The following is a 25,826-nucleotide window of genomic DNA, read 5'->3' on the forward strand; positions in this document are numbered from 1 at the left end:
AAATGAGATGATTAGGGTGTTAAAATGAGATGATTAGGTTGATCCCTCAGCCAATATAACTGGTGTCATTGTAAAAAGGGGACATTTGGACACAGACAGACATGTACAGGGGGGATGCCGAGTGAAGAAAGAACAGAGAGGGTGATGCTTCCACAAGCTGAGGAACATACACTGAGTAGCCAGATTATTATCATATCTGAACACATAATAATCTGGCCATTCAGTATATATATATTAGAGGCCCAGTGCATGAATTCATGCATGGGTGGGGTCCAGCTAGCCTGGCCAGGGGGAGGTGACATGGGTGGTTGGCCAGCCTGCCTGCTGGTTGAACTCCTGGTCGAGGGGACAATTTGCATATTAGCCTTTCATTATATAGGAAATACACTGAGTGGCCAGATTATTGTGTTCAGAGATCATCATAATCTGACCACTCAGTGTAGATTGCTGGCAGACCCGCAGGCCTGGGAGAGCTGCACAGTCTCCTCAGCGCCCAGGCTAGCCGGACCTTCCCCATGCACGAACCAGCCTACTGACATGTGATCTGAGACCTCTGGCCTCCAGGACTGTGGGAGAGCACATTTCTGTGGTTTAAGTCACCCAGTGTGTGGACTTTGTTTCAGCAGCACACGATACTCACACGCATACCATCAGGGCAGGCTTGGCCGTCAATGTGGGGCTGGAGCAGGGTCCTGGCACCACCCCTTTAGTTACTTGGTGGTGGGGGGTCTTGGAGGCCTTGGAGGGAGGGGCTCAGGTGGCCATGACAGGGAGAGGATCCCAAGGACCTCGGAGGGCTGGGCGCAGCAACTGTTCATGAATGTTTCAGCATCACACCCAGAGCAGTTTCATCATCCAGACGTTTTTATCATCCCAAAAGGAAGCCTTGGACCCATTAGCAGTCACTTCTCGTTTTCCTCAAGCCCCGGCCCTGCAACCACAAATCCTCTTTCTGCTATGGATTTGCCTCCTCTGGACATTTCATGCAGATGGAATTAAACGACATGTGGCCTTTGGTGACGGACTTCTTTCACTCAGCATATGTTTTATGACCAGCATCTTTATAGTAAAATCCTGTAGAATAAAGTGGAAAATGTGAGAGCTGGGAAGTGCAAACCTAAGACCCAGGAGGTCACCCATGTACCAGGAGATGCAAGAACATTAGTGAGTGTTCTTGCAATAGTGGAAAGCAGGAAGGGCCCAGGGAGTGGAGAGAGAGGTGACTTCCGGTAAAGGAATGTTAGATGGGATGAGCGTGCAACACAACAGGTACACTCATCAAAGCTACCATGGTCCCAGCCACACAATGACGAAGAGCACTCTGCATTCAGGGACAAGTAGAGAGAAGCATTGTTTATGGCTAAACAATGAAGAAAAGTAGAAGAGGGAGCATCACGGAAGTCAGGAGGGAGGCCGAGGGAGGAAGGTGACAGAACAGGGTGGTTCTAGAAGCTGCTGGCCATAGTGGCACAAAGGTGTGTTTGTCTTGCAATAAAAAGGTTAAAGAAACATTAAAATACACAGCATAGAAGCATCACCATTCCCATAACAATGAGGATAGTGTTGTTTCACATATCTTTTCAGCATAAACATAAATGTATATATGGTGTCCCCCCACAATGTATACACACTTTAATAGCTGATAGCTGTAGACTCTATTACATTTTGAAAATGAAATTTATTTTAATAAACACTGCCTTTATAATTATTCAAAGTCTGTATACATTTTTTGAGACACACACATATATATTACACATACAAATTTTATGTACATAATGTTATTTAGACAACACACATGAACATATAAATATTGGGAAGAATATAAAATATATGTTTCACTATAGATTGTACTGAAAAAGGCTTGAAAGCCACAGATCTGGGCAATTCTTAATATTTTTTAATTTTTATTTTATTGATTTTAAGTAGGGATAGAGAGAAACATACATCGACGTGACAGAGGTACATAGGTCTGTTGCCTCCTGGATGGGTCCCTAGTGGGGATCAAACCCACAACCTGGGCATGTGCACTGATCAGGAATCAAATCCATGACCCTCCAGTGCACAGGACAATGATCAACCAACTGAGCCACATTATTCAGGGCTGGTCAATCTATATATATAAAGCCAGCGACCAGAATGCCCTAATGACCAAAATGACCTGTCACTATAAGGCCCACTGCAACTAGCAAACCAGCCCCATCAGGGGTGGGGTAGGCAGCCAACCTCCTGCAGCCCCTCTCCCTGGCCAACCCCACCCCTAATCAGCCTCTCCCACCCTAATCAAGGGCAGGGTGGCCAGCCAACCCCTCCCCACCAACTCTTTCTCCCAGTCAGTCCGGCCCCCCTTGAGGGTTATAGCAGGGCCAGGGCTAAGGAGCAATAGGGGGCAGGGCTGGCCAGCCAACCACCTCCCACTGGCTGGCCTCAACCCCAATCAGCCCCTACAACCTTAGTCGGCCTGCAGCCCCGCCCCCAATCGCTCCCCTCACCCACCAATTGGGGGTGGGGACCACCAGCCAACCTCCCATGTCTCCTCCTCCCAGCAGCCCGGATTAAGAACTAGAGGTCCAATGCATGGATTTGTGCATTTGGGCCTCTAGTTCATAATAAAAATACCAGAATGCCCATTTGACAGCTGAGAAAACAGGGGTGGGTGGCAGATGGGAGTTCTGGGTCCCCTGTGAGGGAGTCCTTGCTCGGAGAACCTCCCTGAGGTCTGCAAGAGCGCTGAGGGCGATGGGCCCCTGGCTCATAGTTTCTCCACAGGCTCTCCTCTGTGACTGCTGTCAAGAGGGCACAGCTTGGGGCACCTGGTCCAGGGGCCCAGAAAAGTAGGGCTGTCCTGGGTCCCACCTCTGTCATCAGGGACCAAAGGGTGTGGATGTCTAAAACAGAGGAAGCTCTGGTTCAAATTCCAGGTCTGCCATCTCTTGCCTGGGAGACCATGGCCCTCAGGACTTTTGGTTCAGTAGAAGTGGACAAGGGAGAGAAGAAAGTGCCTTAAAAGGAGCCTGGCTTTCTGCCATCCATAGCCCCCAGAGCCACTGGGAGAGACCCCTGCACACCTGCATCCCAGTGAGAACCCAGCATGAGAGCCCAGAGAGAACGGGCAGGTGGAGGAGGCCCCGCTGTGTTCTCCCAGGGTCTGGATGCAGGTTTCCTGTCCAGTGGGGGGCCGAGTCCCCAGGACTCAGTTGCAATGGCCAGTCTCCCTCTGGGAAGGCTCTGGTTCCTCCCCAGCCATCCAGACCCCTGAGCCTGGGGCCACCGCTCACTTGGCTGTCCTGTTACCAAACAGGTGTGACTACAGGGGAGCCTTGTGTGTAGGTGCCTGGGGGAAGGGGGCACCTGACAAGAGGAAGGAGGCAAGGCCACCACGTCTGGGGCCTTGGTTTTCTCCTCCACAGACTATCCTGTTGTGTCTTCCTTCAGCTGCATCCAGACTCCAATCCCTTCTTTCCACCCCACCCCTTGGCCTTCATGGTCCAGTTCCATCCTCAAACTCCTGAATCACAGCCTCCTCTCTGCTCTCTTGCTTCTGCCATTGTCCTCCTTCATGGGGGCACAGGGGAGGGAGGAACATCTTTTTTTCGTTCTCTTCCCCTCTTGAAGTAAAAGCAGTAAATGTCCATAACATGAAGTAGACAAGTCTTGATCTGAGTCTCAAAGCAAGATAAAAACAGTCGTATTTGTTTAGGTCCAAACTTGTCTGAGCAAAGATCTGAAGGAGGTGGGGGAGCAGGCCGCCTGGCCCCTGGGAAGAGTGTTCCAGGCAGAGAGAGCGGCAGGTGTAAATGGCCTGAGGTGGCGCACCCGGCACCTGGCACAGGGCTGCTGTATGTCTCCACTCAAAGCAGAGTCCGTAGCCCTGGCCCTGCTGTAACCATGGTCAGGCTCCCAGGGGGAGCTCAGGGCAAAGGGGCCCAGCTGGCCTGGAGGTGGGTCTGGCCTTCCAGCTGGTGGGTGAGGCTCTTTGTGGGTCCTGATCCAGGTGGGAGGAGGAGCCAGCCACTTCCGGAGGAGGGGGTTGTTTTGACTGCCAGGATCCTGGGGCCGGGAGGGGCACGGAAGTGGGGGGAATGGGGCAGCAGGTGCCTCTTCTAACAGCCTTGACTGGCTGCCAGTCGCTTCTGAAATCCACAGCACATCTGCGTTCATCAGTTGGCCGACAGATGGGCCCTGGTTTAATATTTTTGGATTCGGTTAGACTTGGGGGCTGATGTGAACCCATACAGAGTACAGGTGTGAGCAAAACAGCATTCTGCAGCAGAGTGGGTGGAGGGGATTGTCATGGTGGAGGTGGGAGAAGGGGGGGGGGGGGAGAGACGGGCACTTCCTTGGGGCAAGTGCCCAGGAGTCTGACTGCAGATGCCCCTGGTGCCCCTGGGCAAGGGTCCTCATTCTGTACCTTGGGTTTGGCCGAGGATTTGGGTAGCAGTTTCTTACAAAGATGCTGGACATTGCCATTCCCAGTCCACCCGGGCAGTGATAATGGGCAGCCAGCAAGGCTGGGCCCGGGAGATAAATTGGGAGCGAGGCAGAGCAGGGCCGGGCAGGGCCAGATGGCGAGTGTCGAGGCTGATTTTCCCACCAGCAACTGCTTTTGTTACTTAATCATGTCACAGGCAGGAAAGCACCCACCCCCACGCCCGGTATCTCCGGGGCCACCTTTGCTGCAGGCCCAGGGGAAGTTCCCAGGAACCAAGATAAGGCTGCCGGATGCAACCTCCGACTCCAGCGCTCCAACCGGGATCCTGCAGACAGCGACCCCGGGGCAACTGCTCCGATGGGAATGGGAGACGGTGCGGGCGGAGGCGCCACCCCCGGAGCCAGTGCAGGAGCACGTCCTGCCGCCACCGCCTGCTCGCAGGCCAGCGGCAGCGCCAGGCCCGCTGGGCTCTGCAGGGAGCAATGTGCGTTCTCTCACAACACCCTGTTATTCCCGGCTGACGATGGGGAAACTGAGGCTCGGGGCAGTCAGTGAGCCTGCCCCACCACAGCTGTGCAGGCCCGGGCTGCCGATGCGGGGGGTGGAGTGCAGACCTACTTGCTTTACCAGGACTCGGGATTGCATCTTCCCAGCCTTAAGGGTCCTATGAGACCTGATGTGTTTTGTGCGTGTTCCCTTTTCCATGAGGAAGGTAGGATTCTCCAGGTGCTAGCCAGCCATCTCCCCGGGCCCTCACGATTGCAGCTGAGAATGTGGTTCTCAGTCGTGGGGAGGCACCGGGAAGCAAGCTCCTGCCTGGGGCTCCCGTCCACCAGGAGGGAAGACTCACACAGGGGCCCACCACATGGAACCAGACACAAACCATGCTGGTTCCGTCCAGCTCCTCAGGGCCTAGTACAGAGGAGACCGCCGGCACTCGTTCATTCGCGCATTCATTCATTCCACAAGTGCTTACAGACCACTTCCTGTGTGTCAGCACTGCCCCAGGTGTTAGGGCATGGCTGTGAAGAAACAGGCCTGCCCTGCATAAATATCAACACCAATATCTGGTGATTGAAAGAACAGCTGAAGAAATCAGGGACCCACCGTTTTAACAGTAAGACCTGAGATTTTAAGTGGAAATAATGAAGCTAACCTCTGCTGGCCTCTTAGCACATGTCAGACAACAGACAGGGCATTGCCATGAGGCCATATGGCCTCCCGGAGGCTCTGAAGAAGGTGTGGATGAAAGGACACCAGGCTCCCACAGGAACATGTCCCTCACCAGCCACTGCCAGCATCGGGATAGATTCTGCCCAGGCGGCGGGGCCACCCCAGGCAGAAGGAAAGCCCTGCGGCTCCTCAAGGAGCCTCTGGAGTTGAATTCACAAAATCCTTCTGTCAGGGAGCATTCGCTGCCTCCCAGACAGTGGCCAGGAAGAGCAGGGCACCCTCACTCTGCAGGTGGGAATTTGCCTCCCACACCCACTCCCCGCCCCCGGCCAGGTACACGCTTCATTTATCTAAGTCCCAGCAGCGCTGCCCCTCGCCAGGACAGGCTCCTGCACCCAGTCATCATTGTAAAATGTGTTGTCCACTCCCAGGGTCCACCATAAAGGGTCACCCTTCTCTCCCAAGCCACCCTGGCACGGCCTCAGGGAAGCTCTGCCTCTCCTTCCTGTCCTGTTCCTGGGAGTCCTCTTCCATCCCCGCCCCCGCCCCTCCCAGGAGAACATGGAGAGCTCATCCCCTCCCAAAGGCAAGGGCGCAGGCATGTCCCAGCCTCCCTATACCTAGGCCCAGCGCGTGACCCATGTGGTGATAAACTGCAAGGGCAGAGCTGCTTGGAGGCTCTGGGAAGGATTTTCCTCATTGGAACCTTTTCTTCCGTCCATGAAAGCAGTGGCCAGAAACCGTGATAGTTGAAACTACGGCAGCCAACTTGGAAGCATGAGGCAATAAGCCAGCCCACAGGGGGTGGCAGAAAATAAGGATGGGGAGCGCCAGGCCCCTGATGACATCACTGACTTTCTGCACCTAACCCCTTTCTCCGGGTTGCCAAATAGTCAAATGTGTTTGTTACACCACTGTCAGCAGGGTACTCTGGTACTTGCAACGGAAAGAATTCCAAGAGAAATGCAAAGCTTTGTGCCCAACGAACCCCTGGACTCAACCTGGGCCACTGCCAGCCCTGCTTGGGGGCCCGTGATGGAGGAAGAACATGGAGAAGAGGAGACCAGAATGGCTCTGCCACTCACTGCCTGGTGGCCTTTGGCAAGTCACTGAACCCCACTCCTCAAATGGCTCTCTGTTTCCCCACGGAAATCGGAGAGGGCTCTGCAGCCTCTGGGGGATGCCCCTCTAGTGCACCCCAGCCAGGAACCACGACACAGGGTTTTCCTAGCTTAAATCGCCCATAACCCCATGACTTTAAGAGAGGACAATAGAGCTGGATTTCATAAAAACTGCCTGGAGCCACAGTGGATAGAGCGTCGGCCTGCGGATTGAAAGGTCCCGGGTTCGATTCTGGTCAAGGGCATGTACCTTGGTTGCGGGCACATCCCCAGTAGGGGGTGTGCAAAAGGCAGCTGATCGATGATTCTCTCTCATCGATGTTTCTAACTCTCTATCCCTCTCTCTTCCTCTCTGTGAAAAATCAATAAAATATATTTTTTTAAAAAAAAAGTTTCAAAAACTGCCTGGAGCCACAGTGTGGAGATGAGCATGGAGGATGCCTTGTTCAGGGCCTGGAATGCTGAGAGTTGACTTGGACTGGCTTTCGTGGAGATGGGGAGCCAGTGGATGTTCTTGAGTGGAGGCATTCCCTTGGTCCAATCTGAGTCTGGACTCTGCTCACATCTTCCAGGGCTCCCAGCGGTCTCTCAAGCTCTGCTGGGAGGAAGCTTAGTCTGGTGCGGGGAGGAGGGAGGAATTCGGAGTTCCTCCTGTGGCCAGAGGAGGCATCTGAGTCCTTCTTCTTCTTCAAGAAAATGTTTCTGGGACAGGCCATCTGGTTTACCCGCAGGGACACACACACACACACACACACACACACACACACACACACACACACACTTGAACACCTGGCTCTTCCCCTGACCTGGATCAGAGCCAGGAGTGAGGAAGAGAAAAATAACAACAATATTGCTTAGGGCTGCTAGGCATGCGCACTTACCGTGACCAGCACTGGCCAAGCTCCTTGCACTACCCCAGCTCATCCTCAACACCAGTGCTGTAGGTCGTGCCCCACTTCAAAGGTGGGAAAAGTGAGTGACAAGATGTATGGCCGGGACCGAAGCCCAGATGATCAGACTCCAGAAACGCTCAGGGGGCCCCAGCAGCCTCTAACCCCTGACAGTCTGTCCTGTGCATGCCTCCTCCCGTCTGTCTCCTCCACAAGGAAGGGAGGCAGCTTGAAGAGGAACCATATGGCCCAGCTTCCCAGCTTCCACAGAGACACACAGGAACAAGACCTCATCTCCCAGCTACTCTTGCGGCTGCAAATATTTACATCCACATACGTCCCTCTATGCCATATTTTTGCCTCAAGCAGCCTGGGAGTTTATCCTCACCAACTGGGAGGAGGTGAGGCCTGGTTAAGGAGGGACTTGCCTTCTAGGGGAGCTGATGACAATCTCGCAAAAATTATAGAAGGTCGGTTGGTATGCCAGAGCCAATCTCCTCCCCTTTTAAGCTGCTGCCAACCCAAGGCAGGATGGAGAGGGGGAAAAAAGGGGGGGGGGCAAAAAGGAAAAAACAACATTCAAGCCCAGAGGAGGCTTCTTTCTGTTCTTTCTGAGTCAAACACACTGTGCCCAGGTCAGCTGAGCTCTTGGCCTTGTGGACTCAAAGGGAATGCAGTTCAGCCCATCACTGCAATGGGGCCGGATGCGGCTTCTCTGCAGGCAGGGCAGCTCGGCCATGGGGCGTGGGAAACTTCAGCCCAGAGAGTCAGAGAGAAACCAGGAGCCAGGACAGAGCCAGCCACCAGGGTCCCACTCCACCCCATCCTCCACCTGGGCTCCTCATAGGGAAAGTGCTAGGGAGAGGCTTTCCCCTTTGAGGCATGGTCAGTCAAGGGAGCAGAATGGGCAGCATGCTAAGACCCAGAGGATGCTACTTTGTAGGCGGGTGGGCTGGGGACAGCCCCCTATCCACCCACCCCCGGAGTGCTGGGTCCTGTACAGCATCCCTCTCTGAGCCTTGATTTCCTGACTGGGCAGTCTGGCCCGAGTTTTATGCCGCTTGGAAAGGTGGGGAGCTAGTGTGGAGCAAAGAGACCAAGGGTGGGGCCAGGAGGGCTGTTGTGTGGAAAGGTTGAGGTCATCATGGAAGTAGGATCCTCCACCCTGTTCCCTGGCCACCCTCCAGGGTCTGGTCTGGTCTGGATCCAGCCTGGGTCCCAAATCCCAGCCACCTGAGCAGGTGACATAGGGAGGTTGCTCTGAGCTTCTTGGTGACGGGTGTTCATAGTTCCAGTCTCATTGGGTGCTGAGCAGACTCCACGAGACCTCGAGAAGCTCTTGGCACATCTCAGTGCTCAGTAAATGGGAGCTTTACTGTCATAGCTGTCACTGTTAGCATTTTCATTTCCTTCCTCAGACTCACTCAGGCACTCACCTGGCCCCTTCCCCGTGGCTCTGAGTTTGCTCAGCATTGCATTTCCACTGATTCATCCACCCCCTTCCCCCCCATCCATCCATCCAGACAGATAGACAGCCATATATCCACCTACCCACCCATTCATCCATTCATCCATCCATCTACTCATTCTGAGCTGGGAAGTGCAGGCAAGGCATCCAGCCCTAGCCTTCCCTGAACAAGAGCATAGGGGAGGTTTTTGTTTTTTTTACTGCACCATCCCTGTCACTCACCACCATCTGACTACATCTCATTCTGGACTCAGAAGCAGACTTTGGCTGCCTGCTAGGCATTGGGTTAGAGGATGCAGGCCTGACTTGATTCACAAAGAGCTGACCATAGCCACCCATTTTGCCTCCTCTGGGTCTGCCTTGTAACTTACATTCTCTTTGGGGATTTTGTGACTATGGATGTCCCCACTGTGAAGTAGCTCCCTCTTCTTTAAATAGGGCTGGGATGAGACTTGCATAGCCTTGCATTTCCACTGATTCATCCACCACCCCCCCATCCAGACAGACAGACAGACAGCCATATATCCACCCACTCACACATTCATCCACCCACTTACTCATCCTTCTATCTACCCATCCATCTATTCATTCATCCATCCATCCATTTTTATTCAACCATCCACCCATCATTCATCCATCCATTCATTCATCCATCCATCAACCACCCACTTATCCACCCATACATCCATTCATCTATCTATTCACCTATCCATCCATCCATCCATCCATCCACTCATCTATTCATTCTTCATTCACCCATCCACCCATCCATGCATCTGCTCATCCAGTCACCACCATCCCATCTATTCATCTGTCCATCCATCCATCTGTTATTATACCTGTCCACCCAACCACTCATTCATCCATCATTCATCCATCCACTTATGCATCTATCCACTGTCACCCACTCATCCACCCATTTCTCTAGTCATCCACCGAGCAGTCAAGGGGACTCCTATGTACTAAGAGAAAAGGCCAAAATGGTCTGTAGGCATGGCTTTCCCACTCACCTCCAACTAGTGTTATCTCCCCCTCTGGCCTCCCTCCAGCTCTCTGGTCATCCTGAAGGCTTCTGAAAGCCTGAAGGTGAGACCACCTCAGAGCTCCCTACCTGGAATGCTCTCCCCACCTCCTAGGTGCAGCTCCTAACTGGCTCCCAGAGAGCAGGAACAGGGCTGTCCTGAGCACTTGTGTAACCCCAGAGTGGACCCTCATAGTATTTGTAGGAAGGAGGAAGAAAAAGTGGGGGAGGTGGGAGGAAAGAAAAGAGGGGAGGTCCCTGGATTTCTCCATTCTACCCACCCTGCTGATAGCAATGGTCTGTGAAGGGAGCAGCTCTGGGACCAAGAGGGACCAGCCCAGCACCCCCACGTCCCTGCACCACCTCCAGATGCAGCCGCTTCCTCCTCAGTTCCTTATCTCCCAGGCCACCCAGCTCCAAAAGCCACAGCCAACGTCCGCTTCCCCACAGACACCAACTGCCTGGCCGGTGGGGGCGGAGGGGGGGGACAGCAGCAGGAGGAGCAGAGAGCAGGCAAGCACCCCCAAGGTGGCCACCGAGGGGCCAAGGCAGACCTCACTCCCCATTCATGGACAACTTTCTTCTCTTTTTAACCCAAACTCTGTCAACCCCAATAATTAGAAAACCAGGCAGTACAGAGACCTCGTCATGAAAGTGGAAGTGTCCCATCTGAGGGGGTGCGCCCACAGGTGCAAGACACCCAAACAGCTGCCTGGAGCTGGGGGTGGAGACTGCCCCATCCAGGCTGTCATTCTGTTGCCTTCACAGAGGGCTGTGTCTCTCCAAGACCCCTCAATTCCCTGCTCTGAAGTGTCCCCCCCCCCCCCCCCCCCCCCCGCTTGAGGCCTGGAAAACAACAATGACAGTGACAAGAATGCTAATGCCAGCTGTCAGTCACAGCTGTGTTTCTGAATGCAGATTGTGTGGCAGACCATGCTCAGCATTTCAGTGCAGTCTCTCCTCCCAGAAACAGCCTGGCAGCTGGGACCACTGCAATCACCGTGCCATGTCAAGAAAGACTCCGGCCAGGGAAGGGCGGCCAGAATTAGCCCCTGGTCCCCCAAGGCCCGGATTCTGAATCCCACTCTGAATCAGAGCATGGGAAGCGTGGAGAGGCCATAAGGACAGTGGTGCTGCCAGGGGCTGGCTGGAGTCACAGGACGCTGCTCTCCACCTGAGCCCCAGAGGCGTGTGGGGCGGCCATGCAGGTGGCGGCAGTCCCTTCCAGGAACAAACACATTCTTGTCCCTGCACGGACTCTAGAAGGGTGCCCAAACCGCTGTGACAGGACTGGCCTTTGGGGAAGGACAGGGGAGGGGAAGTGCTTACTTTTCTCCGTACTCGCTTCTGCACTGCTTGAATTAGTGCAGGCATCACCTAAACACTCAACTCAATTAAATCAAAATAGTCCAGAGGCCTGTGTGCCAGCCCTGGGTCTACAGGCGGCACCCTGTGGCCTTGGTGAGGCCGATGAGCCTGCAGCTGTGGTTGGTCCCCAGGGAGCCAGCCTCAGGGCCAGCAGAGGGACATGGGTAACGGCACATTGCCTCCTTGGTGAGGCCACTGGTTATAGGGTGTCTTCCCTCGGTTGTGACTTTTTAGTGCCTACGATGTGCTTCCCCTTTACTGGTTAGGTGCCCAGTGTCTGAGTGATCACAGAGGGCTCTGACGTGGCTTATGGAACCCCTCAAACTGGGGAGCAGCCCCAACTGCCCAAATTGCATCTGTAGGCCAGAATTAGCCCCTGTTCCCCCAAGGAGTACATTGGAAATGGATGTAAGGGTCTCCAAGGAGCTCCCAGCCAGGAGGTCAGGACCCCCACGGCCCTGTGCAGAAGTCCAAGCACACAGAGGGGGTTCCTGGCCTGGCTTAGCAGGTGGTACTTCCAGGGTGGGTGTGGCCAGGAGCCTCAGGTAGCTGGGAGGAGCCTTGAGTGGAGAGTGGAGCCTTGAGCTGGACCAGAACTCACCTTGAGGTCACGCTTAATGGCCTACAGACCACTGGCCCCAAGAAGGAGGCTCTAGGAAAAGTCTGGCTGGAGGTGTTGGAGGAGAGCCCCAGACCACCCCAGACCAAAGGCAGGGCCAGGGCCAGGAGGGTGGAGAGAAAGGTAGTCGGGGCTGCAGGTAGAGGACTCAGCCAAGATGGACACTGACTCTGTGTGCTGACCTGAGCCCCCACTCAGGTCAAGGAAACACCCAACAGGCCAGGGCTTGGGTGGGGTGTTACCGGCCTGCGGTAGGAGGAAGTTGTTGGAAATCAGACCGGAATAGCCGAAAGGGAAGGCTGGGCAGGGCCGGGCCCAGATGGTTCCTGTTGAGGAAGCCGTGGGCACAGCTGCACGGCTGCTTCCCTGTCCCCCAGCCACACTATCGCAGTGACACAGCTGGCTGCCTTGCCTGCAGGCTGCAGGGAGACCGCCCCCACCGCCTGCCTCCCCAAGTCCGCCCAGAATCACATGAGCCCCTGCGGCCGCCCGCCCCTTCCCCAGGCAGGCAGCGCGGCAGCTAGAAAGCCCTGAGCTGTCTGAGAAACAGAGGCCTCTGGCTCCCCGAAACTCCAGGTGACCAGGGCCTCTCATCTGTCCCTTGAGGCCCCACCTAGTCGGTAAAGGTGCTTATAGTCAAGCTCAATCCCTGGAGGACTGTCTGCCTTGCACCCAGGTCAGGATTCCGTCTCCCGGATCCACCTTGAGCTCCATGTCCCACACATCCCTGGTCCTGGAGAGCAGGGTCCCGGCGTCCACCCGCTGCTCGGCTCCCCGGGGTCCCAGGAAGGGCGGCCCAGGTAAGGGGGCTTGGGGGAGGGAGAGCAGCTGGAGCAGGTGGCTGGGAAGAGTGACATCTCCAAGCTGCTGCCTGCCCAGCTCTGTTGACAGCTAGAGCCTGCTGTGTTGACTCACCTCAAACAGCCACATAGTCTCCTCCCCACAGGGCACCTCCCGCACAGCTGGGGCAGGTGGCTCAGGGAGGACCCACCAGGTGCCGGGCTGGGTGTGTGGGCCCCATCCAGAGGCAGATGCTGGAGGCAGGGGCTCTGAGTCCCGTATGGGAGAGTGGGCTCTGTGCTCCTCAGTGGGCACAGTCCTGGATTCAGTGAGGAAGGTGATGTGCAGATAGATGGGGGGGGGGGGGGGGGGGGGGGGGGGGGGAGCGTGGAGGGGGACACAGAGCCCTTCTCCTGGGAGACACCAGGATGTGGAGGTTGGATGAGGAAACTGAAGCCAATGGGGAGAGGGCCTGGCCCAGGGCCCCAGGAGCAAGTCATGGTCCAGACCAGACCCTGGCCCTGCCAAGGAGCAGCCCTGCCAGGGCTTCTGCCCTTTGTGGTCAGTGCCAAAGGGAAGTGGGGGCATTGGAGAACCTGGCCTCTGTCCTTCCTAACACCCCTGACTCCAACTGGTAGGTACTTGGGGGCCCTGCAGGACCTCATCCCAGGGCACAGGGGCTGGCCGAGCTGCAAGCAGATGGCTCCTTTCTTAATCCACGGCCACGTGGCCACACGTCAAGGAGCCCTAAACCTTCTAGAGCTCACAGCCTCCAGCTTCATTGGCTGCAGTCATCTTCAGGGTCACACAGGCCCCTTACACCCATCCTCAGCACCCCAGTCCAGGGGCAGCCCTGCCTCCTCTGCAAAGAGACCATGTTCCCTGAGCAAGTGCCCACCTGCCACTGACCAGGGGACCAAGGGCCAACTCCCTGAGTCCGGGGCTCTGTCATCCACTCTGACGCATCCAAAGCTGGAATGGCCTGGCTTCGTACCCAGTAATGAGCATGCTGTTGGCTTCTCCTAATTGTGGAGAAGATGCTACAGGAAGGCGCCAGGTCGCTGGCTCTGGGAGGTGTTCTGGTCTCGCTGGACCGGAGGCTCTGGTCGTGTCCAGCTCCTGATGAGCACCACACAGCCACCCCCTCCTTTTCTTGGGCAACCCTGCCTGACCCACTGTCCCAGAACCAGCAGCTTAGTTCTGCCTTCCACCACTGTGCCCAGGGCCAGCCCTTCCTCACCTGTGCCTCAGTTTCCTTATACATCAAACCCCATCCTTCTGCTTCCTGTTGGAGTGTAAGAGTGGCTCTCAAAGGCAGGCCAGGAAAGAAGGGGAAAGGAGGGTGGGGCGTAACTGAGAACTGCTGGCTGCTGTTGTGTTTGGATGGCGGGATGGGAGGGGGTATTGAGCTGAGAAAGACTCTGAAGCCGGGGGTGGCCATGAATCCGGCTGCACTCAGTGTCACCGCCATGTTGGTTGGGCTGCAGGCGTCTGGAGCAGATGGTCTGGGTGGGCCTCTGACTCAAATCTCAGCCATTGGTTTATTGACCCCATGGTCACTGTGCTTGGGGGAAGGGGCTTTACAGGGAGGAGGGAAAGCTGCCCGCATTTGGCTAGTGAGTTGGGTTGAGGACTTACGTGGGCACGGAGGTCCCAGCCTGTGACACTGGCTTTTAGGAGCTCAGTTCCCCTCTTCTGTAAATCATCTGGCCCCAAAGACAGCCACAGCCACACCAGGAGACATCCTCTCCCCTAGGGATCCCCAGGGAGACACATTGGGCTCTGTGATGGCGGGAAGCAGCACTGGGGGAATAAGCAGTGGGCTGGGCTGCGGGGAGCTCTCCGGGGCCCTGGGGTCTGAGTCCAAGACAGGCCTTCGGGCAGTATAGCTCTGCCAGGCGGCTTCTCAGCCTGCTGTCTTCCCAGGAGTCTGTGGAAACCTTTGAGATACAAAGCCATGGTAAGTGTCTCTAAACTATGAAAAGAAGAGTAAATCATACTGTTAAAGCTGAAGTGTAAGGTTCTTTCTGTTTGAGAGTAAATATATACACACACTGCCTTGTGCCTTTCTGTTTGGTAGGCGGTGAGGGAGGAGGGCCTTCAGGACTGAGGACGGGGGACAAGGAGACCTTTGCCTCTCTGACCATAGATCCCTTGGCTGAGGGCAGGGCAGCCTGAGCAGCCTCGCCCTTCACGGGCCCATCCCCTCAGGAACCACGACCCTCGTCAGCCCCGGTGGCAGAGGGTCCGGGAGCCATCAGAACCCACATGTGTGGAGCCTCTAGGACCCTGGGGAGGAAGGAGAGTTTGCTGTGCTCAGATTTATTAGGCACCTACTGTGTTTACTGGGAGCTGTGCAGGTTCTGGGGGCTTGTCCCCACAAGTACACTTTGCAGATGAGGAGACTGAGGCCAGGGTGCTGTGCCTCCACAGAAAGGAGAGGTGGAAACCAGGGTGCCTTGCAGAGGTGCTGGGAATGGAGGCCTGAAATCTGCTCATGATTTAGCCTGAAGCACAGGAGGCTTGTGTGTGTGTGTGTGTGTGTGTGTGTGTGTGCGCGCGCGCGCGCAAGGAGGGATGGCGGTGAGGGAGAGGGTTCAATGCACTGTGACCACCCTGAGACAGGCCTGTTCAGTGCTACCTGGATAGCAGATTTCAGCTTAAGCACTAGATAGTGAGCATCCATCACTGAGAGTCCAAGCAAAGGCAGGAAGCCTGAAGCTGCCAGAACCCAGCCTTGGGTCACCTGGTCTGAGGGTGGGGTTCAGAGGCCACCATAGTCACTAAGTAGCATGGACTCTCCTCCCTACCTGGCCCTCTCTCCCTGTGCTCTTCCTCCTCCTCCAGTTGCTACCCGGTCACAGGCTTTCCTCTGGAAGGTGCTCTGCCTGGAATGCACTTTCTGCTGTAGACATTTTCTGGGGCTGCCATGACAAGTTACCACAAACTGTATGACTTGGAACAACAGACATGTGCAGAGCCCCTGTCCCTCCTCCTTCTGGCAGCGGAGTCTGAGATCCAGCCTTGGGCAGGGCTGCGCTCTCTCCAGAGGCTCTAGAGGAGCATCCTTCCTGCCTCTTCCAATTCCAGGGGGCTCCAGGTGTCCTTGGCTTGTGGCCACATCACTCCAATCTCTGCTTTCATCATCAAGAGCTTCTCTGGCTGTGCCCCTGTGTCCGCTCCTCTTATAAGGATGCCTCATTGGATTGAGGGCCACTTCAATCTAGGGGACCAATGCTGCAACTGTTCTGCCAGCATTCCAGGCCTGCACAGGTCATGCTATCACAGCTCATGGCTACCAACTAGTCACCTGACCCCCAGCTGCAAGGAAGGCTGGGTGCCACCAGAGGAGTGGGGCAATCTGAGTCTCTGCCCCACTTTTTTTAAATTTAATTTTTTAAATTGATTTCAGAGAGGAAGGAAGAAGGAAAGAGAGATAGAAACATTAATAATGACAGAGGATCATTGATCGGCTGCCTCCTGCACACCCCACACTGGAGGTCAAGCCCACAACCCAGGCACATGCCCTGACCAGGAATTGAACTGTGACCTCAACGGTCAATCACTAAGCCCCGCAGGCAGGGATCTGCCCCCCTTTTTATTCAGCCCCTGCCCTGTGGGGAGATGATCAACTATGAACGATGGCAGATTCACACAGGGAGGGCCCAGGGCATCTGGGATTAGAGTGTAAAGGGACATCAGAGTCACAGCCTCTCTCTGCAATGAGGGACTGAGGACAAAGCCCACAGTGACCGTCTGACCTGTGACATGGCAATGACTGTCACCCGTGTCTGTGCTGTTAGTACTCATTTGGTTTTGCGCTGTCGCTCTTGTCTCTACCCTGCTCACTCACTGCAGGGCTTCTCCCCGCCCTCAGGCCTGACACAGAGCCAACGTGACAGACCTCATCTCCCACCTCCTGTTCCCTCCTGTTGGCCACACAGTGCCCGGGGCTGTGTGAGGATCACAGCTCGAGGCCTACCAAGCTGCTGTAACTGCTGTCACAGAAGATGCCAAGGTCCTGAGGGGCACACAGCAGGCAAGCGCAGAGGTGCCATTGAACCACTCTGCTGACCCTGCAGAATGGATGCAGAGCACATGGAGGGGGGCACGGCATTTAGGGTGGAAATCTGGCCCCAGAGCTCCTGTCAGGTCAGGTGGTCCTGGCAGGAAACCAGTAGCTCAAGAACGGGGCAATGGAGTGTGGACAGCGGGCAGAGGATCCCTTTACAGAGGTCTAACAGGGTGGCATGGACACCACAGAAGTCTGGGGAGGAGTGAAGAAGGATAAGAAGAGGGGCCAGGAGGGGCAGGGGAAGGCTGATGACAGCCAAGGAGTCAGGAAGCTCTCAGGAGAGTGGATTGCAGAGCAAACATCCTCTTTTTCCCCGTCCCAACCCCTCATGTCTCCCGAAGCCCCCTGGACAGTCCCCAGAGAGACATGTGGGCTCAACTTCGGGACAAGTAGATGCTCTGGGCTGAGGCACAGCCAATTCCATGTCAGAGCCCCTGACCCAAGTGCAGGGCCCCACCCGGTGCCCTTGCATCGGGAAGAAGAGGAAGCCTGTGGAGGGAGGCTCTGTGCCACCCCAGGTTCCGAGAAAGCGGGTCTCCTCTCCCCTGGTAAATGTGGAGTGCTCTTTCCCTGGGACCCGCAGTTTCTGCCAAAACATGCCCATTCCTTCCTCATGCCATCCCCATCCCTCAAGCCTGCAGGGCAAGCCTTCTGGGCCGGCCAGCAAGAGGATCCTGACTACCCATGTCTTCCCCATCCATTCAGACCCCGAGTCTGAGCCTAGGAAGACAGAACCACAGGGGAGGTGTCACCCAGGGGGACAGGGTGCAATCCCAGTCAGCTTCCTGGAGGAAGTGCTCCCACAGAGGCAGCTGGAGGTGGCCAAGAACACTTTCACTTCTTGACTCATACTGACCGAGAAGAAGGGCGCCCTTCACCTGCCGGCCCTGGGCCGCGCGGGGCTTTTTCATGCACTTTCACTTCCGTGACTGCACTTGACCCGAGGACGCACAGCCGGGAAGAGCGGCCTGGGGAGAGGCCTGGCCTGCTTGTAGCCGAGCCAGATCTCTGCATCCAGCGCTCCTTCCCGGAGATGTCCACTTGGGATGGGGCTGCGGTGGGGGAGCAGGCCAGGCGCAGCCATGATGGGGAGAGATAGGGGCCGCTCCCAGCACCACTCACCCTCTGAGGGCACTCCACGCTGGCCAGGCGCCATGGACCCCCGGCCATTCGTACTGATTTGTTGTGGAGCCAAAGTGGGACTGCCATGGGCGCTGATGACACCCCCTCATCGAAACACCCTGTGCTCGTTCTGCTGGCACAGCCGGCATGGGCTCTTTTCCCAGCCCTTGTCCCAGCACCCACCGGGCCACGGTGGCCCAGTGTGCCTGGGCCAGAGGCCCATGCTTGCACATAATGCTTCCCCAGAGCTGGCGGGTCAGAGGGTGCGGGGTCCAGCCTGCCGTTAGGTACATTCCCCTGAGGTGGCATCTGAGAGACCTGGGGGAGTGCCTCCTCAGGCTCGGCGGCCTCTGCTCCAGGCGGGAGGACACAGGGGGCATTGCCAGGGGCTCAGCAGTCCTTGGAGTGGGCCACGATCTGTATTGGACTCAGAGAGCCCTGACTGTGGGAACATGGGAGAGGGCCTCCATGGTTGTTCCCACAAAAAATTAAGGCTGCTGGAGGAAAGGGGGCAGGTAGAGTGGGACTGGCAATCCCATTCCAGACCCTTTCAGGCATCATTGACCGGATTATACAGATAAGGACACAAATCAGAGAGGTCAGGGAACCTGCCTAAGGTCACACAGCATTGCCAGTAGGGCCGGGGGCCTCCCTGTCTGCAGTGAATCCTCCCGAAGAGGAGATGAAGCCCCGGTGGGACTTCAGGAAGGCAATCCCTTTTGCACCCACCACTCCTCCTGTGAAAGCTGCACCCTATAGCTTCCCCTCCCCCTGCAGTTGGACCTGCCAAGAGCCTCTGGGTCTGCCTGCTCCACACTGGGGAGTCCAAGGCAGGTGCTGCCTGATGCCCACAGCTGACACCTGGATTAAACACATCCCAGCGGAGGGGGCATAGCTGCCTGCCCCTCTAGGGTTCTCAGGGTGAGACTGTTACCGGTGAGATGACAAGACCATGGTTCTTATCTTCCTGAAGGAAAGATTTCAGTCAAGGGACAAAGTACAGCAAAAGCACTTCGGACCATGAAACAAGGAAGGGCATAGAAGAAGCAACAGGAGAGCCTAGGCTGGGCCGCTCTGGCTCACTGGGAAGTCAGAGAAAAGGGTGCCTTGGAGACAGGCCCAGGGGGTGAGCCTGGGACGAGCTGCCACTGCCCGTTGCTCTCGTGGTTGCAAGTCTCCTGGAATCCCTCAGAGTTAGGTGATGGTGCCTTTGGGGAGGGAGAGGGAGAAGGAATGGCAGGGCTGCTCTCAGGAGAGAGAGGTGCTGGGTCCTTTCCGTTGAGGGTATTATCTCTCTCTGTGGATGGAAATCTTAGGGGAAGTATCAGGAGAGGGTCTCAATCGAATATTCATCAGCTTTCCAGGTGTGCTCTTTTAAGGTCCTGCTCTCTGCTGATTGGTTGTTGCCAGGGGGTCATTAGTCTATGCAGTTGTCTGGTTTTGCTGTTTTTTAGGGCCTGGAGAGGAAACACAACTGAGGCCTTGATGTTATCTTTGGGGAGAAGTGTGTGGTGGTGGTGGTGGTGGTGGTGGTGGGTGTCTAAACCTCATTACCAGCAATATGCTAGGGGAGGAAAGGGTACCCTGGGGGGTGGGGTCCTTGTTTCCCCAGTGTTGCCTGTTGTTAGGCACTGGGACTTTCCACCCTGGTGACCTGGTGACCTTCTGTACCTGGCCCATGGTCCTTGCTCAGCTCATGTCTGTCTAACTGCCTATTATACCGCAACCCCCCCCCCCCCCCCCCATACACACACACACCTCTGCTGGTTGCTGCTTTGAAAACATGGGTGCTTTCAGTGCCCACTCCAGGCTGCTACGGGTTCTAGAAGGTTGTGGTTGTCTGAGTTCAACTCCCACTCTGGGGAGGTGAGTGTAGCAAGAGCTACCTGCCAGCATGGGACTCACAGCTCTGAGGGGCATGTGGCCACGTGCCTTCCCAGGGTCAGCTCAGCTTTACACACACGTAGAAGGGATGGACCGTGCAAGGAGAGGAGGCCGAGGAGGCAGGAAGGGCTCAGAGGAGGCTGCTTGGAGGGTGAGACGGCTGGCAGGGTTCTGGGCTCTGGGCTCTGGGCCCTGTGGACTGGCTTCCCTGTCCAGTTTGCTCACCTGCAAGAGCAGCAGGTTAGACCAGCTCACTAGCGGAAATAGGAGGGTGGCTGGCAGCCATGGCCCAGCATGCTTGTCTGTGATGAGGGGATGGCAGGCAGCATCAACAGAGGCCGGGGGTGGAGGGACACCAGCCACCTTCCAGAGCTGCCTTTATTCCTTGGTCCTCATGCTCACCCTCCTGGCATCCTGGCTGTGACCCTTCAGTCGCTCTCCTGACAGAGGCCTCCGCGTGCAGCTGAGGGGAGCCATGGAGAAGGAAGTGAGGGATTTACTCTGCCCTGTGGGCTCCCAGAGCTTCCTCCTTCCTCCCAAATTGGGGTACATTTTGAGTGTTGTGGAAAGCCCCAACTTCATGACCCTAGGAGGGGGGAGTGGAGCGGGAGGAAAGACGAGCAGGAGGGGCGGGAAAGACCTTACCCATCAGCCCACCTGGCTGTGCCCCTTCCTCCAGGCTGCCGGGCCTCGGACCCCAGGCTAATGGGGCCAGCCCAGCCGTCTCCCTCTGAGGCTCCGGCTTCCTCAGAAGCAGGGCCCTCGGCAGTGCTCAGGCTGAGAACCTGGGCTTTCCTCAGGGCTGGGTTCTTAGGAGAAAAGACCGGAGGTGACCCGCTCCCGCTCTGTGCAGGATGCTTGCCGCCAGGGATGGGACCAACACCCAGACCTTGGAGCTCCGTCTGGAGGTCAGAGAGGTTGGAGTTTGCCAAAGGGCCCCAGGCCCACCTCCCCAGGACACTGCCCCGCCCATTGCTGCTGGCCTCGTTCGACTCCAGCCTCAGCCAGGAGAGGCAGGAGGCTTCCTCCCTGAAGCTCCCACTGACCTCCTTCTTCCCGCTTGCTCCCCAGGGGTCCTCAATGCAGGGTGTAGTCCTGTTGTCCTCCCAGCCCCGGACAGACAGACAGACAGATGGGCCAGTGTCAGAGCTCATTCTCACTCTCCACTGTCATAGCATTTTTTAGACCAAGGTTGGGGCCACACATCCTAAACGCAGGTGACAGTCGGGTGACAAAAAGTGCAAGTCAGAACTCCCCTGTTTTCGGCCCTCGGGGGCATTGCACCCCAAGTCCTCCAAGGCCCAGGAGACCGGCGGAGGGGCTGAGGTTGGCCCTGCTCTCTCAGCCAGGGCTTGCTTGTCTGCAGCTGGAGGGACTGTCCCCACCTGGGGGCTCTCCATGGGGGCTCCACCCAGAGCTTCGGAGCAGAGAGCGCAGCTGGTGCAGGGGAGATAGGAGCAGGCAGCTTCCTGTCGGAAACCGAAACTGCCAGGTGCTTCCCTCCCTCCGGGGTGACCCACAGACAGCTGGACCAGAAGTCCTGCAGCCCCACCCTGCACGCCCTCCCCGCCCGGGCGGCAACTCCCCTTTCGGGCAGGCACCTGCGTCTACCATCTACCCTCTACCCCGACTCGGCCTCTCACCTCCACCGCACCAGGCCTCCCTGAGCCCCAGGCATCACCTGTGAGAGGGCTGAGGCGGCCTCTGCCTCCTGGGACGGACAAGTGCCACCGCCCGGGGCTGCCGCTCCAGCCTGAGCCACCCTGGCAAAGGATTTCAAAGTTTTTGAGCAAAACCAAGGATGCAAAATACCTCCATAATTTTAACTTGAACCCGTGTAAAAACAGCATTGCAGGCAGATCAGGTTAACAGGACATTAAAGCCAATGTTGCTTGTTTCCTCTCACTCCTTCCTCTGGCTGCCCCAATATGAAACCTCTCACGCACAGCTCACCTTCAGCTCCTGCTCAGTGCGCTGCTCGCTGTACACCGGGCCCAGGAGACAGGGAGCACAGGTCTCACCCAGCACCAGCATCTGGCCCTCTAACGTGCTCCCTGGGCCTCTCGTCCTTTTGTCTCTGTGGCCAAACCTTAAATTAAATTATGAAATAACTCTCTTTCTCTCTCTCTCTCTCTCTCTCTCTCTCTCTCACTCTCTCTCTCTCTCTCTCTTTCTCTCTCTCTCTCTCTCTCTCTCACACACACACACACACACACACACACACACACTCCAGGAAAACTCCATCGCAGGGGCATGCAGGGCACACATCTGTACTTCATTTCACAGCCAGCTCCCTCCCTGCCCCTTCTACGTAAACATTTTACAGATTCCGTGCCACTGGAGGCTGTCCCGCCCCGGGGTGGTGAGGTGGGGTCATGAGCTGTTGAATGCCAGCCCAAGCTGCTGGACCCCCACCCCCTGTCACCATTCCCTTATCATTAAAATGGGGCTGGTAACATGTCAGCACTCAGAGCCCCTCTGTGTGTCTTTCCCAGATACATGTGATTGTCTGTGCTTCGCATTGTTACATGCTCTATGAATTCTTTTGCAATTTTTTATTTTCTCTCCCTGTGATCATTTTATTCGGCATCAGTGAGGGTGGCTCCTTCCCCAGTGTCCCTGTGGTCCCGGGGCCCAGGCAGGGCCAGAGGAGGAGCTGTAGGGAGAGTCCCTCCGAGTTCCTGGGAAAGACCTTTTCGTACAGTGTCTGGCAACGGTGTGGGGTGTTCTGGAGGCTGGGAGCAGGCGGCTCCGGGGGAGTGCCCAGTTCTGGGAGACGAGTGGCCAGCTCTGCAGTCTCGGCACCGGGTCCAGGGAATGTCTACTGGGTCCCACCTCTGAGCACAGGGGGGCTCTGCCAATCTACGCTCATCCTGTCTGGTCACAGGTTCCGTAGTCAACGCGGGTGAGGACTGGGGAAGTCCAGCCGCGGTGAGCAGGCGGGAGAGAGGCCAGGGCGGCTGTGTGGCTGCCCTCACTCTACTCTGTGTGCAACGCATAGCACTTCTCTCTCCCCTCCTCCCCTCCACCTCCTGTCCCACCCCTACAGTGCTCTGGGCCACAGGAGTCTACAATCTTGATCTTGAGAAGGCCTTTGACGTGAGACTCTGGTGGGGAAGTCCTGGCATTGTGTGGGTGTGAGTGATGTGGCCTCCAAGCATTCTGGGAAACCCTGCTCCCCTCCAGGAGGCAAGAAACAGGGTTCCAAGAGGCCAAGGGGAAATGCCTTGTCCCCTCCAGCACGAGCAGGCAGAGGAAGCTGAGGGGACTTCTGCGCCTGCCATTTGCTGGCTGAGCCCCTCGCTGTCTCCCTTCCCCCTCTGCCCCCAACACACATATCAGCCCCTGGCACAGAGGAGGGGTCAGGAGGCTGAGTTAGTAAGAGGACACCCTACCGGTCCCTTGATAAGGCCAAGGGCATACTGGAACCCCAAATATTTATTGGGCAGCCCCAGCTCCTACAGCTGGGCCAGGAATGGGGCAGGCAGGAGCCTGCAGCTGCCTCTGGCATCAGAGCCACCCGCAGGGGCACTGGGGTCCATGAGAGCCACGTGGGGACCCTGTGGAGGTCCGGGGGCAGAGGTGTCATCCCACACGTCCCAGTCGCTGAGATCACAGCGAAGCACTTTCCTTCAACCTCGTTTCATGCTCTGTGTCTGTGAGGAGGCATGTTGGCACCCAGACAACACTGCAGTCACTCAGGGGGGAGGAGCCTGTCACACATTGGATGCCACCTGTTTCATGAACTCTCTGCCCTGACGGGGCCCAGCTCACTTGGTAGGAAACAACAACATGGCAGAGGCAGGAGCCAGGGCTTCTGGGGATCATTGCACCTCAAATATCCTCTGAATCAAAGGTCGGAGGTCGGACCCTTGGCAATGGCACCAACAGGCCAGTTCACAACATCTAGATCTTGTTGTTTAAATAGCCACCAAGGCCATGTTGTACAGCGTTTTGTCTATTTTATGCTATACTGTAACCCTATTCTCATGAAAACTTTGAAACTGCAGTCAGTGCACTTGATTAATGGAAATGTCACCACAAAACCAACTGGCAGGGTGGTCTTCACTAGAAATCATTCTACTCAGTCGGATGCTTGTCAGCTTTTAATTCAAATAAGCATGTTATTAATTCAAATACGCAGGCTCGCTTCTGAATTCTAATTCTGATATAAATGAAGGGATGGATAGATGGATTGGAGGATGGATGGGAGGATGGATGAATGGACTGGTAAAAGAGAAAGAAAGTAGGAAGACAAGCAGGAAGAAAAGTTCAAAGTATACTTTTCAAAAAGTTAAAAACAATTCTTAAATAAACAATTTTTAAATGAGCAAATGTGTTGCCTTAGGTGGTTTTTTTCAGTGGTTAAACTTGAACCGTCAAAGTGTCAGCCTGAAATGTCTTGGCTTCAATTCCAGTTAAGGGCAAGTACCTCGGTTGCAGGCTCAATCCCCGACCCCAGCAGGGGCACGTGCAGGAGGCAACCAATCAATGTCTCTCTCACACATCAATGTTTCTCTCTCTGCTTCTCCCCTTCCCTTCCACTCTCTCTAAAAATCAATGGAAAAAATATCCCCAGGTGAGGATTAACAACAACAAAATGAACATGTGTCAAAGATGTGTCTCTCTCATTGAGAACCAGCAGGATGGCTAATTGATTCCAGGGAGCACGTGGGCAGTTCTAGATCCGGTGATGAAAGAATGCTGCACTAAAACCACTAAACCAGTCAGAACCGAGAAATCTTTTTTATGGATCAAAAATAGTTTGCAACTTGCCCGTTTCCTACAAGTTAACACCTAACTCACAGAATCTGGGACCCAAACAGCAATAAATAGAAAGTCAACACAGGCACGTTCCCTAAGGGCCACTGACCCTTGGCAGCTGCAGGCTTGACACCAAGAGGATATGAGGAAGGAAGGGAGACCTGGGGGCTTATGGGCTTTTACACTTTGAGGCAAAGCACGGGTTGGACTTCAGCTGAGGAGATGTGACTGTAAGTCAGAGGAGGAAGATCAGGAGAGGTGAGGTGAAAAAGGAGAATGGGCAGACCACAGGCCCAATTTTTGCCAGAAGAGTCTGGAAGGTGAGTGCCTACAGATTCCTTTAGGCTATCTTGCCCGGGTACCTGAAAGTCCTGTGTTTATGCCCATTTTGAAGATCCCAGCAATAGGGGGGAGGGGATTTTCTTCGTTTGTTTGTTTGTTTGTTTGTTTTTCCACTGGAAACCAGAACCCTTATTCCTCCTGAGGACACCACTGTAAGCCAACTGCCCTCCATCCGGTGTCCCCCATTCACAGTGAGGAGACAGGGACTCAGGAATGGGGAGCCCCTCACCCTCTGAGCTGGTCCTCAAACCCTGCCTGCTGCTCCCCAGCCGCTCTCTGCCTCCACTGGGCCCTGCTATCATCTGCTCCCAGAGGGGGCAGTTCTCACCCAGGCCTGAAGTTGCCTGATCACTCACTGCCAGACCATGAAAAGGTGGTATCAGCTGAGAGAGGATGCTGGAGAATGACTGAGCTGGTAGAAGCACGGATAAACCAGGAAATTTTATACAAAGTGGAAGGAGCCCGACACAAACCCCATTCCATTCATATCCATCCACAGACAGAAGGTAGATCAGGGGCATCAGGGGCTGGGGGAAGCAGTAATAGGGGGGAAGCGGTAATAGGGGTGATGCTAAGAGGATGGGGTTTACTTTGGGGCCATGAACAGTCCTGAAACTAGATAGAGGTGAAGCCTGCACAACAATGCGAATATTCTCACAGCCACTGAATTGTTCATTTTTAAATGGTGAATATGGTAAATTTTATGTTCTGTGTACTTTTTGTTGTTGTTGTTAAACCTCATCCAAGGATATATTTTTTCCATTGATTTT

At 55.6% G+C, this 25,826-nt stretch overlaps 1 protein-coding gene across 2 annotated transcripts in view; it reads left to right on the top strand.

The window, feature by feature from the left end:
* The first annotated feature begins 12,750 nt into the window (after positions 1-12,750).
* Positions 12,751-25,826, top strand: part of CBFA2T3 (CBFA2/RUNX1 partner transcriptional co-repressor 3) — a 93,907-nt gene continuing 80,831 nt past the window's right edge. For both annotated transcript variants that reach the window (XM_045582591.1, XM_045582592.1), the window contains exon 1: positions 12,751-12,889. In XM_045582591.1, the coding sequence (XP_045438547.1) occupies positions 12,802-12,889 (88 nt within the window). In that variant the 5' untranslated portion in view covers positions 12,751-12,801. The remainder of the gene's footprint in view (positions 12,890-25,826) is intronic.

Source organism: Pipistrellus kuhlii, unplaced genomic scaffold, assembly GCF_014108245.1.
Source record: "Pipistrellus kuhlii isolate mPipKuh1 unplaced genomic scaffold, mPipKuh1.p scaffold_m20_p_17, whole genome shotgun sequence".
Lineage (NCBI taxonomy): Eukaryota > Metazoa > Chordata > Mammalia > Chiroptera > Vespertilionidae > Pipistrellus > Pipistrellus kuhlii.